The sequence below is a fragment of the Pseudorasbora parva genome, chromosome 2, assembly GCF_024679245.1.
Source record: "Pseudorasbora parva isolate DD20220531a chromosome 2, ASM2467924v1, whole genome shotgun sequence".
Lineage (NCBI taxonomy): Eukaryota > Metazoa > Chordata > Actinopteri > Cypriniformes > Gobionidae > Pseudorasbora > Pseudorasbora parva.
In genome coordinates, this window is record NC_090173.1 from 44,905,378 (window position 1) to 44,920,948 (window position 15,571).

The following is a 15,571-nucleotide window of genomic DNA, read 5'->3' on the forward strand; positions in this document are numbered from 1 at the left end:
AACCTTTTAGTTTGTGCTGCCAGCATGAGAAGTTAAACAAAGTGGGAAAAAAAGATATGTAATATTTTGCTAATTACAATATAAGTATTATAAGAACCTAAATAGAAGTAAAAATTTGCTTATAATTGGATCACTGAAGATCAGCAGCAAAGACACTGTTAATAAATTAAATATTAGTATTATTATTACTAGGCTATTGTTGTTGTTGTTGTTGTTGTTGTTGTTGTTGTTATTATTATTATTATTATTATTATTATTATTATTATTATTATTATTATATTGTATTTAATTATTGCGAGTTTGCATTTCACTGTTTATATTCATTTTGAATAGAATACTCACAATGAAACACACAACACCTCTGCACTTCGGCTACTCCTGATTTCTCTCAACATGGAAACAGGAGAGCTGTCAGTCAACACATGGGAAAACAAAGTAACTTGAGTAACTTTCTTGAAAAATATAATTTGTTGTTATAAAATATAATAAATTGTCGTTCAACCTGATGCCCATACAGACGTGAAACATATAGGTAAGATAATTGATTTAGTGAATGAGTGAACGATTCAGAATAATTGTTTTAAGAAAACCAGTAGCTGTATTACAGAAATGTCTGAATTCTTGATTTAAGGGAAGGTAGTTGACTTAAAGGAAAACTACCCCATGATATATTCCCCCTCAAGCCATCCAGGTATATGACATTCTTCTTTCTGATTAACGCAATCAGAGTTATATTAATATGTTAATGTGATGTCTGATGTTTCTTTCCTAGTTTTATAATGACAGTGATGGGGTCCATTGAGTTTGAAGCTCAAGAAAACGCATCCATCCATCATAAACGTACTCCATAATAAAGGCCTTCTGAAGCGAATCGATGGGGTTAATATACATATTTAAAACTTTATGAAGTGAAATATCTTCCAGCAGACTGCCTTACGTATTCATCTTGCAATCAACGATGTGGAAGTGTGACTGGCGGCGCGACATATCTAGAATGTAGCGTAGCCTAAGCGTATTGAGTTACACTTTCTGTTGAAGAATAGATATTTTACTTGATAATGTAATATGGATTTTTTTCTTTAAAGGCTTAGCTTAAGCCTTTATTTGGCCCCCAGAGCTGTGTGGAGTAGCCTATTTTTATGTGGATGGATGTGCTTTTTTGAGCTTTAAACCCCAATCCCTGCCATTATAAAGCTTGGAAACGTCAGGATATTTATTAATTGCCTATAACTCTTGTCTTTATCCGAAAGAAGAATGTCATATATACATATGGCTTGAGGTTGAGTAAATCACTGGGTAATTTTCTTTTTAAAGTGAACTACCCCTTTAAGATTTTTTAAATATTCTACTCTGAAGTGAAAATTCCACGATTAGGCTACTAGCAGATATGAATATGAAATAAGAGTATTTAGTTAGGATCTAGCCCTAGTTTAAAAGGATTCAAATCACTGCGAATCGATTAATCAAAATATTATGCTGAATTCGGAACCGTTCGGAAACGTACTACACTTTGCTTGTCAAGCGTGCCTTTTAGTTTGTGCTCGGTTTACAGCTGTACTGTGGCGGCCTCTAGTGGTCATGTTGTGGTATTTCTAATCAAACCGAAAGTGATCTAAAAGCGCTAAAGGAAACGGTGCAACACTAAGTGGTCTAGCGCTGTTATTGATACGAAAAACGGACGCTGAACGAGATGAGTCGAATGCACGAAGAAGTAGAGGTATAGTATTCCTTATTCCGATAATAAAGACATTGCGTGTGCTAATTTGAGACAATGTGACAGAAAGCTATTTAAGGAAGTACAGTGCCGTAATGTAACTTCCTTAACCATAACAGTGAACGTGTGTGTTTATTTTTATAGGGCAAAAAACACGAGTCTTGTTCTTTCAACAACAACAAAAAGATAAATAATAGTAAATACGTTTTCTCTTTATGCAGTTGGAGAAAAGTGTCAGGCGACTGAGAGAGAAGTTTCATGGACTTGTTCAAATTGACAAGGCTGTATTACTCATGCGACGCTATGGGAACAACCATCGCATGGTTGCAATGTGTGTCGCCCTAATGGCAGATAATGACAGGGGTAAAGTGCAAACCTTTTCTCTTAAGAAGTGTAGGCCTATTACTGTATATGCCCTTACTCATTCTACTATTTATGCAATTTCTAGTTATTATATTTTATGTTTTTAGTTTGTGTCGACTGCACATGTGATATACTATACTATTTATATATGTAGAGCTGGACGAGGAAGACAAGTCAGCTTTGAATAATGACCCTGTAGCTAAGGTATGGTGCAGATGACATCAGACACACATTGTGCAAATGTATGGAAAAAGTGTATTTTGTAGCAAAAGTATTTGGACACAGAGCATGCTTACATGAATGAGGTTGTTTATGCAATGCAATGAAATTCATGTTAGGAGTGACTATAAGTGTTTATATACTTTCTGGGGTCGCTGTATTTATAATCATATGCTACTCATCATCACATTTTCTGCTCTCATATAGAACGTTATTATAAAGCTCAAAGCTGATGAAAAACAAAAGGTAACCCCCTAATCATCTCCAAACACCCTTAATGTCATGTTACATGATTTCTGAAAATAAAAGCACCAGTTATAATTTGAATCGTAAATGCTGATAGTCAAGATGTGATCATCAAAAATTAACAGGAAGAAAAGCCTGCCAAGCCATCTGGATCCACTGGCGCAAGTCCATCAGCACAGGTAAGAAGGTGTTTCCCTATTTGGATGTGGATTTACAGGACAAATGAAACATCATGTTGCACTGTATTCTTATTGCATCACTCCTCTTCTACTCTAGGCTCGGGGAAAGGAAAAGAAAAAACCTAATGATGATAATGATATAGCGGTTAGTTTCATTGCATTGTTTAATTAAAATAGAAATTGTATGAATGAAACCATATCTAATACTAAAGAACTGTAGGTGTACCTTAGAGGGTGTGAACTAACATGCACATACATGCTTGCAGGAGCTTGGGGCGTCGCTACGGGTTCTGCCGTTAACAGAGGAAAACAAGCGAATGTTTGACCAGGCGCATGCAAACCAGATCCCTTCCGTCATACATCAGTTTGCCTGCGAGTCATGTGACAGGGACTGGTGGCGACGTGTGCCTCAGAGGAAAAGGGTATGACGTCTGACCACACCTTAAAAGCTCAAATCCCATTCAGTTCAATCAGCCTCAGCCGTTCCCAGTCACAGCTCAGACATGTCATGGTCTAAACTAAATTGTAAAGAAATCGAAAATGTATAGCATTCATCTGCGTGCACCTGGCTTATTATAGGTGTCGCGCTGTCATCGATGCAAAAAGAAGTATGACCCTGTGCCAGCTGACAAAATGTGGGGAATAGCAGAGTTTAACTGTCCAAACTGTGCCCGGACCTTCAAGTAAGACCTTAATGTTATGCATGGCATAATATATAGTAAGTGTTGATGAATATTAACATTTTATGTTTCTGGTAGGGGTTTTGGTCGGATGGACGGACGTTCCCCTTGTTACGGCTGTCGCTCGGCCATTTTCCCCACAAAGATTCTGCCACCAAGGAGAAGAGGCATGATACCTGGGCCTAGACAAAGAAATCAGCACAGCTGCCTTGCTGAAGACTGTTATAATCGAATGGGTAATATGATGATGTTTGACACAATGATCACTAGAGGCTTATGCCATTTTAAACATTCCTAATTATGTTTTGGAGTTCTCCTACAAATAGGTTCAGTGCATGCAGGGTCATAATATACGTTGCACATCACCTCTTTTCTCTGAGTGCCTGAAACGGCTCGATAAAGGATTCATTCTCTCTAAACCCCTCCTTTCCGAGAGCTTCTTCTGCTCTGATTGGTCAGATAACTCCGTTTGTAGTGATTGTTTGTTCGACTGCTTGCAGTGTCAGAAACAAACGGCCATTAGCATACTTGAGATTCAGCTCCGGATCTCCCTCAGCACTTGATACTCTGTGATGCGAACAGTAGTCTCAGCCTCAGACGTAACGCCCCCGGGGAGTTGGCTGAATATCTGATGCATATGGCACACTTATCTGGAAACACTTCAACACAAAACAAACTCATCCAGGCCTCAGCTACAACTAGTGTTTCAGGACAGGTCAAAGTAAATGTTGTTTGTGGGCAGCCAGTGAAGCCCTTCACAAATCCTGATGGTCTTTTATAGCCTAGGAATCTAGACACACCTTAACAGCAGCAAATGTAAATTGCAGCCAGGGTCGTCTAGCAACTCTCCATTGCTTGAGGTTGAAAAACCAAACTCTAGTCAGGCCAATTGCGTACAGAGGGAATTTCAATGACAACCGTTTGTCCCACACCACGGATTAGCCCTGCCAATGGTGTGTTTCCTGTCCAAACATCTTGATGTGGGTCTGGCTTGTCAGGTTAATGGTCTTTGTTCTCCAGCGTGATTTGAGGATGATCCTTGAGCTTCAATGAAAGCAAGAACGTCAAATACACAAATTTAAGCACATGGCATGCAGAAAAAAACTGTTTTACACTGTTTTACAAAAAGCTTTTTACACTGTTAAAGACTTGGATTCCCATCCTAAACATAGACAAAGTTTCAAAAACTAATGTTGGACGTTGGATGGAGTATTTCTGTGTCAAAAATACTCCTTCCGGTTTCTCACAAGTTTCGTAGAGGTTTTTTCGAGTTTGGGTCGGCTTGTCGTTAATAGAGCGGAAGGTCCTTGTATGGGCCGCACGGGCTCTTCTCCCGGTAGGGTGCGCGCGCGTGACTAGAGCGAGAGAGGAAATGCACGCCCATAAACACTCACTCAAGTGCAGATCCAGTCGTCCGTGAACACTTCTATGGTCGCGCCGTGCTCCATTTTATTCCTATGGGTGACATCAAGCGACTTCAACGCGTCGCAAAGTGGATTTCCACTGTCACTGCTGTCACAGGACTACACCAAATCATACCAAAGAAGTGTGTTTTTGACAGAGCGGTCCCAGCGATAAAGGATTTTATTCATTTCCTCTCTAGGTCTAGTCGAGCACGCGCACACCCTACCGGGAGAAGAGCCCGTACGGCCCATATAAGGACCTTCCGCTCTATCGACGTCAAGCCGACCCACACTCTAAAAAAACTCTCCAAAACTTGTGAGAAACCGGAAGGAGTATTTTTGACACAGAAATACTCCATATTCTGGATCGATAGCCATGGTTTCTCCACGCTTGAGGACGTCACCGCTTTGCGCGCTTGTCATTCTTTAGCTCCGCCCACACGATACGCCTCCAGGCGCTCGTTTTTTTCCGGAAAGACTCGGTACAGCCCATATTTCTTTTATAAATATAATAAAACTAAAGACTTTTCGGAGATATGAAGGATGCAATACTACTCTATAGGTACTCAAGATTGACATGAGATTGACTGAAACTGAGTGTTTCACCCCCCCTTTAAACCATTTCAATACTTGTATAAAATTGCAAAGCTTTTTACAAAGCTGCTGTCACTTTAAGGCCGAATGCATGGACACTATATGCTAATACACAACTGATATATCACACAAAAAACTCATTAATATCAAAGCTGAATATTTTTGGAAGTTTTAGTTTTTAGTTTTAGCTATTTTAGGGGGATACCTGTGTGTGCAGGTGACTTTTACTGTGCATAATTATTAGGCAACTTAACAAAAAACAAATTTATACCCATTTCAATTATTTATTTTTACCAGTGAAACCCATATAACATCTCAACATTCACAAATATACATTTCTGACATTCAAAAACCAAACAAAAACAAATCAGTGACCAATATAGCCACCTTTCTTTGCAAGGACACTCAAAAGCCTGCCATCCATGGTTTCTGTCAGTGTTTTGATCTGTTCACCATCAACATTGCGTGCAGCAGCAACCACAGCCTCCCAGACACTGTTCAGAGAGGTGTACTGTTTTCCCTCCTTGTAAATCGCACATTTGATGATGGACCACAGGTTCTCAATGGGGTTCAGATCAGGTGAACAAGGAGGCCATATCATTAGATTTTCTTCTTTTATACCCTTTCTTGCCAGCCACGCTGTGGAGTACTTGGACGCGTGTGATGGAGCATTGTCCTGCATGAAAATCATGTTTTTCTTGAAGGATGCTGACTTCTTCCTGTACCACTGCTTGAAGAAGGTGTCTTCCAGAAACTGGCAGTAGGACTGGGAGTTGAGCTTGACTCCATCCTCAACCCGAAAAGGCCCCACAAGCTCATCTTTGATGATAGCAGCCCAAACCAGTACTCCACCTCCACCTTGCTGGCGTCTGAGTCGGACTGGAGCTCTCTGCCCTTTACCAATCCAGCCACGGGCCTATCCATCTGGCCCATCAAGACTCACTCTCATTTCATCAGTCCATAAAACCTTAGAAAAATCAGTCTTGAGATATTTCTTGGCCCAGTCTTGACGTTTCAGCTTGTGTGTCTTGTTCAGTGGTGGTCGACTTTCTGCCTTTCTTACCATGGCCATGTCTCTGAGTATTGCACACCTTGTGCTTTTGGGCACTCCAGTGATGTTGCAGCTCTGAAATATGGCCAAACTGGTGGCAAGTGGCATCTTGGCAGCTGCACGCTTGACTTTTCTCAGTTCACGGGCAGTTATTTTGCGCCTTGGTTTTTCCACACGCTTCTTGCGACCCTGTTGACTATTTTGAATGAAACGCTTGATTGTTCGATGATCACGCTTCAGAAGCTTGGCTATTTTAAGACTGCTGCATCCCTCTGCAATATATATCACTATTTTTTACTTTTCTTACTCTGTCAAGTCCTTCTTTTGACCCATTTTGCCAAAGGAAAGGAAGTTGCCTAATAATTATGCACACCTGATATAGGGTGTTGATGTCATTAGACCACACCCCTTCTCATTACAGAGATGCACATCACCTAAAATGCTTAATTGGTTGTAGGCTTTCCACCCTATACAGCTTGGAGTAAGACAACATGCATAACAAGGATGATGTGGTCAAAATACTAATTTGCCTAATAATTCTGCACTCCCTGTAATCGGCTGTATGTTTGTCTGATCTAGAGCCCCATGTGCCTGGTACCGAATGCGTTCACCCGCATAGCAGACAGAAGAACAGGAAGCCACGCGTGGTGTATCCCAGCCACGTTCACATCAGCAGCGGATCCACTGTCAACACCTGTCTGAGTCAGGGCAGTCTGATAGAAAGCATCAATCAGCTCATTCTAGATGACATTGAAGAAGAGTCTGATGAAGACTCTGACAACAGCAGCAGCAGCAGCAGCAGCTGAGGCAGCAACGGAAATCAGTGTAAAGGACTGACGTCGCTTCAGCTGCTGCTTTGAATGAAGCATGCTAATCTTAAAAACGTTTCAAATGATTCACTCAAATTAACAAAGATGTAAACAGCCTGAATGTTGACATATGTCATGCACTGCAGGCTATATAAACACACACCAAAAAATTCAGGTAAAACATTCAAAATAAGGATTGATTGACGATGGACCGTTCAATTTTGGACCTGTTAATGCACACCTTGAGTTAGTAATGTTGCCGCAACATGAAGCGGTGTGTGTGAGAGAGTGAGCATTTGGTTCTCAGCGATACAGATGTAATGTAGACAACAAACCTGGAAATACTTAAAAGATGGAATGAATGTCAACTAACCAAAATCAAGCATTCATAGCTGATTTGAACAGACAAGTCCAGAATTTGTTTCGCTTACTACAACTTCTTATCCTTATTATTTAACTGCCACCATATTTAAATGAGTATATTTCCCTCTCACGTGACTATAGTGATCAGTTTGTTCTGCCATTGTGGTCCAATGGAAGGTTGTTTCCGTCACAGAATAAAACCTTTTAAAAGATAATTGCTAGTTTACATCTCACAATTGTGATTTGATGAGAAATTGCTATTTATTAATTGCGAGTGTTAAAGTCAGATTTGAACATTATAAAGATCAATTTTCTCACAATAGCGAGTTTATAATATGGAATATGACTTTATATCTCACAGTTGCGTGTTAAAAAGTCAGAATTGTGAGATAAAAAGACACAATTACCTTTTTTATTCTGTGGAAACAAGCTTCCATAGCCAACATATAAAAAGAATTCATAAGCCACACTTGTGAATAATCACATTACATGGTATGACACCAAATAACAGAATATTCCAATGCTGTTCTATTCAGTTTGATTTGTCAGTTTCTACATGCCTAAATGTCCATCATAATTGTTTTACCAAAGTTTACATTTCTTACATCTCAAAACCGGTTTTGTCTGAGATTACGCTTTACACAACGTGAATAAAAGTAGTCCGCTTTTGTTTAATAAAACAGGTTTGCTGTTATGTCAGCCTTATGAAACATGCTGTTATACATAAGAGTTTCATGGCAAACTTAATTTCCGGGCATTTGCAGGGAAAAACTATGACCAAAGACAAAAATAATTTGTTAAACCTACCTACTATTAATGTGTCAAAAAAAGATTATCTGGAATAAATGTGGATTTTATAAGAAGAGGTTTGTCTTTGGTATTACATCACAACCAGTGTTGCCACAGTTACTTTGAAAAAGTAATCTGATTACTGACTTTTAAAAGTAACTTAGTTACTTTACAAATTACTTGATTTTAAAAGTAACTCAGTAAGATCACAAATTACTTTATTAGTTACATTCAGCAGTTGCTGACAACACCCCTGCCACCTCAACATAGAAATGACAAACGTTTTTGCCAACACTGACTTGGAAGTGCATTTTTAACAGTAACGTCAACTATGTATCTCCTGACATTTTAAGTTGAAATTAAAAAATATTTCCTGAAAAAATACTCTCCCCGAGACGCAAGAAGAAAGCAATATATATATATATATATATATATATATATATATATTTGAATTAGAAAATGATTAAAATAGTAACTCACGGTGACTTGGATAAATGACTTTAATCTTATTTTTACTGATTACTTTGAATAATGTTGTCTTTGCATTATTACATTAACATATAATCTTAACAGGTGTGGAATGAACTCATTTGGTGTGTGATGTTGATCTAAAAAATTTAGGAAACAAGACACCCAGCTACACCAAACACTTGTAAAGCCATTACTAAACCCTAAACAAAAGATATCAGGTAGCATCAAGACTGAACAGACAAAGAATAGTTTCCTAATAGCTAAACACTTTTTAGTTTTCTGTACACTGTAGTTACTTGGACAAATTACAACATCAAAATAATCAATTTGATGTCCTTAAAGAGGCATTAAAGCAAACATATTTGCATTTATAGAATGGTCTATATGGGCTAACAAGTGTTTATATCAAAGGCATAAAGTTGCAGTTTGTCACCTGAAAAAATATTCCTCTTCTACTCCAAGAAGTTAAGCAATATTGACATTTAGCCTCAACATCTGGATGACTTTAAAACTTACTACTGCACACCATGAACAGAGCTGTGGTCAGTCTGTGGTCAAAGGCTATGTTTGCTTTTTTCACTGGCAGCCTGACCGAATAGATCGAACGGCAGACATAAAGATACAGTTTGACTTTACGACAAAGTTCAGGAATTACCATGTTACAACCTTTTTAAGAGAACCCTTTCTACCCTTAAAAAAATACATTATATAATCACAAATGATGCACTACGTGAAAATGCGAGCAATGACATGAAAGCATGTCTATCAATACACAGTTCTGTACTTAAAACATGACATTTCTGAATATTGCACATGGCAATATAAATATTGCAACATGGTATCATATAATCAACTCAAAATAACTTTCAACCACAAAAATGTTAGAAGAAAAAAAGATAAAATACTGTCTCTAGTGGATTAGACAAACTCTCTTACTTAACATGCTTATATGACTGCAGGGCAGGGGTGTGTCTTGTGGGAGGGAACATCTTTCATAACATTACATGTATAAATAAGAGCCTGCAGGCGAACATGCACACACTTCTCTTCACAGCCTGAAGTTACAACCTTCTACAACATGTAAGTACTGACACTTTTACTCTCGTGTACTGCTGTACAAGAATGTCTTCTAACAAGTTACAATAACTTTGTGTTTTTAAGGATTTGCCTGACAGGGGTGACCGTACTGCTCTTTGCATTGGCTGTAGATGGAAGAGTTGGGTGAGATTCATGTTTAATTACTACTAGAAACACTATACTGTGCACTGTTGTCGTGTATAGTATGTCATGTTTAATATGTTTTGTTTGCATCTTTCAGTGAATCCACTAGTGACAGTTTCTGCACTGAGACAAAGGAGTGCCTGATGTATGACTTGGTTTGTGCAGGAGATGATTATGAGGTGAGACACCAGATAGACTGTAAATTAGAGCATGAAGAGATCGCGTATATAGCCAGAAAACAAAATGACAAGCTCAAACACATGAAGTAATCTTCTCTATACAGGTACGCCACTATGAAGCCGCTACGTGGGTGACTGCTGAAGCTGAATCCTATTTCATGGATGTTGCGATTCCAAGAGCGTTCAGGAAGCTTTTTAAATACATCACTGGAGAAAATGTGGCTGGTGAGTTTGTGCAGGTCAGATTGTGCTTACATTATGTGGGACCAAATGTCTTAACTATATTGCGCTGGGGACTAAAGAAAGATAAACAGAAAAGATCACCAAAATATAAAAAGTCTCACATCACTTTACATTATGCCAGATGTATAAGACTTTCTTTCTACAGATGAACAAACACAGAGTTTTGGAAAAGTAATTAATATGTCCATATAATGCAGTGTATGTGACCCCCAAAGCTGGTGTTTAAAAAAAGTGAACAGCCAGGAATCAATACGTGTGTGTGTGTGTGTGTGTGTGTGTGTGTGTGTGTGTGTGTGTGTGTGTGTGTGTGTGTGTGTGTGTGTGTGTGTGTGTGTGTGTGTGTGTGTGTGTGTGTGTGTGTGTGTGTGTGTGTGTGTGTGTGACATATGAGGACAAAAATGTGTATAATGACATGGGTATGACACAGGTATTACAAGGAGAGGGCGAAATATGAGGACACTGGCCATGTCCTTACTTTTCAAAATGCTTATAAATCGTACATGATGTTTTTTTCAGAAAGTAAAAATGCCGAATGTTTCCTGTGATGGGTAGGTTTAGGGGCTGGGGCAGTGTAAGGGGATAGAAAATACGGTTTGTACAGTATAAAAACCATTACGCCTATGGAGAGTCCCCATATGTCACAAAAACAAACAGTGTGTGTGTGTGTGCGTGTTTGTGTGTGCGTGTGTGTGTGTGTGTGTGTGTGTGTGTGTGTGTGTGTGTGTGTGTGTGTGTGTGTGTGTGTGTGTGTGTGTGTGTGTGTGTGTGTGTGTGTGTGTGTGTGTGTGTGTGTGAGAGAGAGAGAGAGAGAGAGATTTTTTATAATTTTAACCTTTTCAAAAATACATATATAATTTGTGTTCATCTGAAGAAATAAAGCCATATATGTACATCTGGGTGAGTAAATTAGTGAATTTTCATTTTGGGGTGGAGTGTCGATTGAGTATCGCTTAAGTCTTTGGCGGTGTTTATTTATTCTGGCTTCAGACCTTTTTAGCTTGTTCGTCCATACAGGTACTAATCCAAATGATAGGGTGTGGTTGGATATTCTAGCTGCACCCATTAAGCCCAAATTAAATTCACTCCTCCCCACTGGTCGTCTTGTGAGGAGGAGCTAGATGTAAGCTCCACCCATTGGCTCTGCAATGAGCAGCCTCTCTTGTCTGGCTATCACCAGACCAAGCTCAATTTAAGACTGAACATTGGTCTGGGGAACCTGCTCTGTATTTTCTACTGCACAAGGGGCATAATCAACTGGCATTATTAGAATAACTCTGTATGCAATTGGATAGTCCTTCAACCAATCAGACCACAAGAGGCGTGATCAACAGTTTCAGTCCTTGATCAAATCATTTCTCTCATTTTCTAGGAGCTAAGATTGACATGACTGCACCAGTCATCATTAAAGTCAGTGAGAATGCAAGTATGTGGCAGTCATCAGTCTATGTCCTCAGCTTCCTCCTGCCCTCCAGCTACCAGGACAACCCACCCAAACCTACTGATTCATCTGTGAGTCTCTGTGATATGATGAATATTGAATTGAAATGATTGTCTTACTCTTTATTAATGAACCTGAGGTCAATGTATTTGCAGATATACTTCACAGAAACTCCAGATATGAACGTGTACGTCAGAAGCTACGGGGGCTGGATGATGTCATTCGTGTCCAGATCACAGGCTGGGAGTCTAAAGTCATCGCTGAACAAAGTACAGGCTAAATACGAGGACAAGTATTACTATAATGTCGGCTATGACAGGTGCGCTTAGCTTCCAATCGATACTTCCGTTCTGCCAGTTATGATTTCTGCAATGTCTTTTGTTTATTCCTGTGTGTATATCTGTGTGTTATTTCAGCCCAATGAAGATTATGAACAGACACAATGAGGCGTGGTATATTGCAACGGGTGAGCCTGTGTGTCCTAAGAGTCAATAATTTATCTGAGGTCCTCTCTAACAAGGTAAATAACTCATTTAAATAAAAAGTTTTATAATTAATAATGGAGGACTATGTGTAATGTCTAACTAGACATGTATTTGTAATTTCTGTTTCAGAGCAACAAAGAACAGATCTGTATTACACGCGTGTGCTGCAGTCCTAACAAACTAATCTGCCTTTAAAATTTTATAGAAGTATTTTGTACTGTAGGATTTTATACCATAAACACATATTGTAAATGGCTTAATAGAGAACATTAAAAAAAATATGCAATTTGTCTAAGAAAAATGTCAAACTCCAAATAATGGTATTCTTCTAAGCATTTTATATGTTTTTAAAAGAAAATAAAAAACATTATTGAAGACTTGTGTATTATTGGATTATTTTTTTTCTTTTGATTCATAATGTATAACAGGTGGAGGTTGGAAAATTGCCACAGTTGCTAAATTACATGCTTTGGATGTCCAGTGGTAAAATAATGCACAAAAAAATGCAAACTGTAGGATAATATACTGTATACTGTAGATCGATATACTTAATATACTGTAAGATGTGGACCCAGAAATATTTATTGCTGCACCACAAATTTTGTTAAGTGACCATGCAATTCAAATGCTGGTTGCAGTGTCCTAGGGTTAGTCCCAGTTTTCTTAAATATAGTATAAAGCATAGTCCTTTACATAAAAATGCTTAAAGGAACACTCTGCCTAGGAAATCTCCTAGTCTTAATCTGCATCACTATTTGTGTTGCAAATATGCAGGCCACAAGAATTGGGTGTTTGTATGTTTTGTTTTTTTGATCACTTTTACTCAGGACATGCTAGCTGGCAAAATAGGATTCCATTCATTATGCTAAGCTAAGCTAGCGGCGACCCTGCCAAACTAAAACAATGCATGCACTGAGACAAAAATGCATTTGCCCATACATACCTAAATGTCTGAATATGCCCTATTTCTAAAAACGGTGGAGTGTTCCTTTAAAGAATGTTAGCAGTATGCAGGGTTTTGGACATAGGCCTACTTACACATTAACACACGTAACATTTTATTAACCCTAAAACCTACATTGTATCATATTTGATTCAGCAGTTCTAGTCCTAAATGATCAATATGATGTAACATTACTGAAAAACTGGTGTACACAATCTATGCTTTCTGCCATTGGATTGATATGATAGTGTATACTTTTTTTTAGCAGTTAAAAGCTTTTATTATAATTGTAAAAATGTCTCCCTTCAGGTCATGATGGTCTATTTGTGAAATATTCATTGATTTTTATAGTAAATAGAAAAATAACTTTAATATTGTAATTAATATTTCAAGATGAACATTTAACACCGAACACGTAAACTGAAACTTTTTTACATTTTATCAAATATGATACAACAGACATTTAATTGTACATTTCCCAGGCATTACAAATATGTACATATATGTGTTACATTGCTGTATATGTTATGCCCTACATAATGAAAACTATGCATTTAAATCTAATTTTACTAAAACATATTGAGAGATATAAAGAGAAAACTGATATGTATATGCCTTTTAGTCTGCTGTAATTAAAAATCCCATTGATTTACATTGCAAGGTATCAGAATTTCATCTTAACGTATGTCCATATAAATATCAGCATCTGCACCAAATTTCATATTTCTCTCAGTTTGGGCCTCTGAATAAAATGTATGTTTTTTCTCCTGCATGAGAATGTATGACATCCATATTGTCCAATGATGCACTGTATAAGACATAAGATATATCAAATATGATACACATAAGCCAACCTTTTTAAATGTAATAATTTTATAATATATTGCAGTACAATAAACTGCTCCATCAAAAAAAAAAAAAAAAAAAAAAAGAACAAGCTAATCTTCTGAATCTTAATTATTATTTCATAAGTCAGGCTTTACATGGTCAATAGTCCCACAGTCCCATTTGTTTCATGCACAGCAGCTAAATTCATTGCCCAAATGTAATTTAATTTAATTTAATAAGCAGAAACAACAATAGTTCAATTATTTATTATTATTTTCTCAGACATCAAATAAGTGCTTTATTGATTCAAAAGATCTGGGGGGGGGGGGGGGGGTGATAAGGCTACATATATGAACAACTTAACTATCCATATGCAGATTTAATGTATAATCAGAGTAATATTGTCTGTTATAGTGCCACCTAGTGACAAGTGGATGGCTGCCGTCCTGCAGATTCCAGTTCCAACCCTGCCTCTAACACAACTGTCTGTAAACATCAAGCAGCCCTGAACACCATGATTAGCTGGTTCAGGTGTGTTTGATTCAGGTTGGAGCTAAAATCTGCGAGGCCAGCCAGGGTGGTAGCCCTACCAGGACCAGGGTTGGACACCCCTGATATAAAACATTCGCCATGGTTGTGAAATTAATTACTCAAAATACCTACAATAGAGCATGTGATTTTGGATGTAGCACTGACAGAATGCCACAAAACCACAGCCAACTTTAATTTTTACCTCCTAAACCAAAACAACCAGTTCATGCTGTCCACACCATAACCGTATTTCGACATGGTATTGGCAACCAGTGACATTATAGCCTACCCAGAGCTGTTCACATCCTCGTGCTGTGTTAGAAATCGCCCTCACCCTCATTCTATTCCCTACATTACTATTACTAATATAGTTCACTTGAAGGAGTGAATGAAAACGAGTGAGTGAACTCAGATGTTTACATGGACAACAATACTCCGATATTAATCTGATTAAGACAATACTCTGATTAAGAGGCTACCATGTAGACAGCGATTTCTAATTACCTTAATCTGATTAAAGTCATAATCTAACTAAACACAAATCGGATTAAGACATGTGGAGTATGCCTATTTTAGTCACATTTTCGGACACTTGTACACACCTTAATCTAACTATTAATGTCGTGTCGGAGATTTCGCCGCATTTTGTGACAACAGGGAAGTGCAGAGGGGAGGCTTTGTGGGTTCGAGCCTCTGCCCTTTTTGAAAATTAATCAAAAGTGCCCCTTTCAACAATCATCGATAAATTGTGGCCAATAAAACAGAATTGGAATTATAATTAATATAACAACGTCTACAAACCAGTAAGTAACAAATGGCGGA

At 38.1% G+C, this 15,571-nt stretch overlaps 2 protein-coding genes across 2 annotated transcripts; both read left to right on the forward strand.

Annotated features, from left to right (window-relative positions):
* Nucleotides 1-1,590: 1,590 nt before the first annotated feature.
* shfl (shiftless antiviral inhibitor of ribosomal frameshifting) lies at nt 1,591-8,484 on the forward strand. The gene is made up of 10 exons (XM_067421501.1): nt 1,591-1,717; nt 1,936-2,077; nt 2,232-2,281; nt 2,504-2,542; nt 2,668-2,721; nt 2,819-2,866; nt 2,988-3,143; nt 3,301-3,404; nt 3,480-3,637; nt 7,029-8,484. The coding sequence occupies exons 1-10, from the start codon at nt 1,691-1,693 to the stop codon at nt 7,253-7,255; spliced, it is 1,005 nt and encodes a 334-aa protein (XP_067277602.1). The 5' UTR covers nt 1,591-1,690; the 3' UTR covers nt 7,256-8,484.
* A 1,378-nt stretch (nt 8,485-9,862) lies between these two features.
* LOC137045055 (heme-binding protein 2-like) lies at nt 9,863-12,822 on the forward strand. Its single transcript, XM_067421514.1, has 8 exons — nt 9,863-9,961; nt 10,043-10,102; nt 10,200-10,281; nt 10,386-10,506; nt 11,894-12,033; nt 12,118-12,281; nt 12,379-12,482; nt 12,577-12,822. Coding segments are annotated over exons 1-7 (648 nt in total). The 5' UTR covers nt 9,863-9,959; the 3' UTR covers nt 12,458-12,482; nt 12,577-12,822.
* The last annotated feature ends 2,749 nt before the right edge of the window (nt 12,823-15,571 follow it).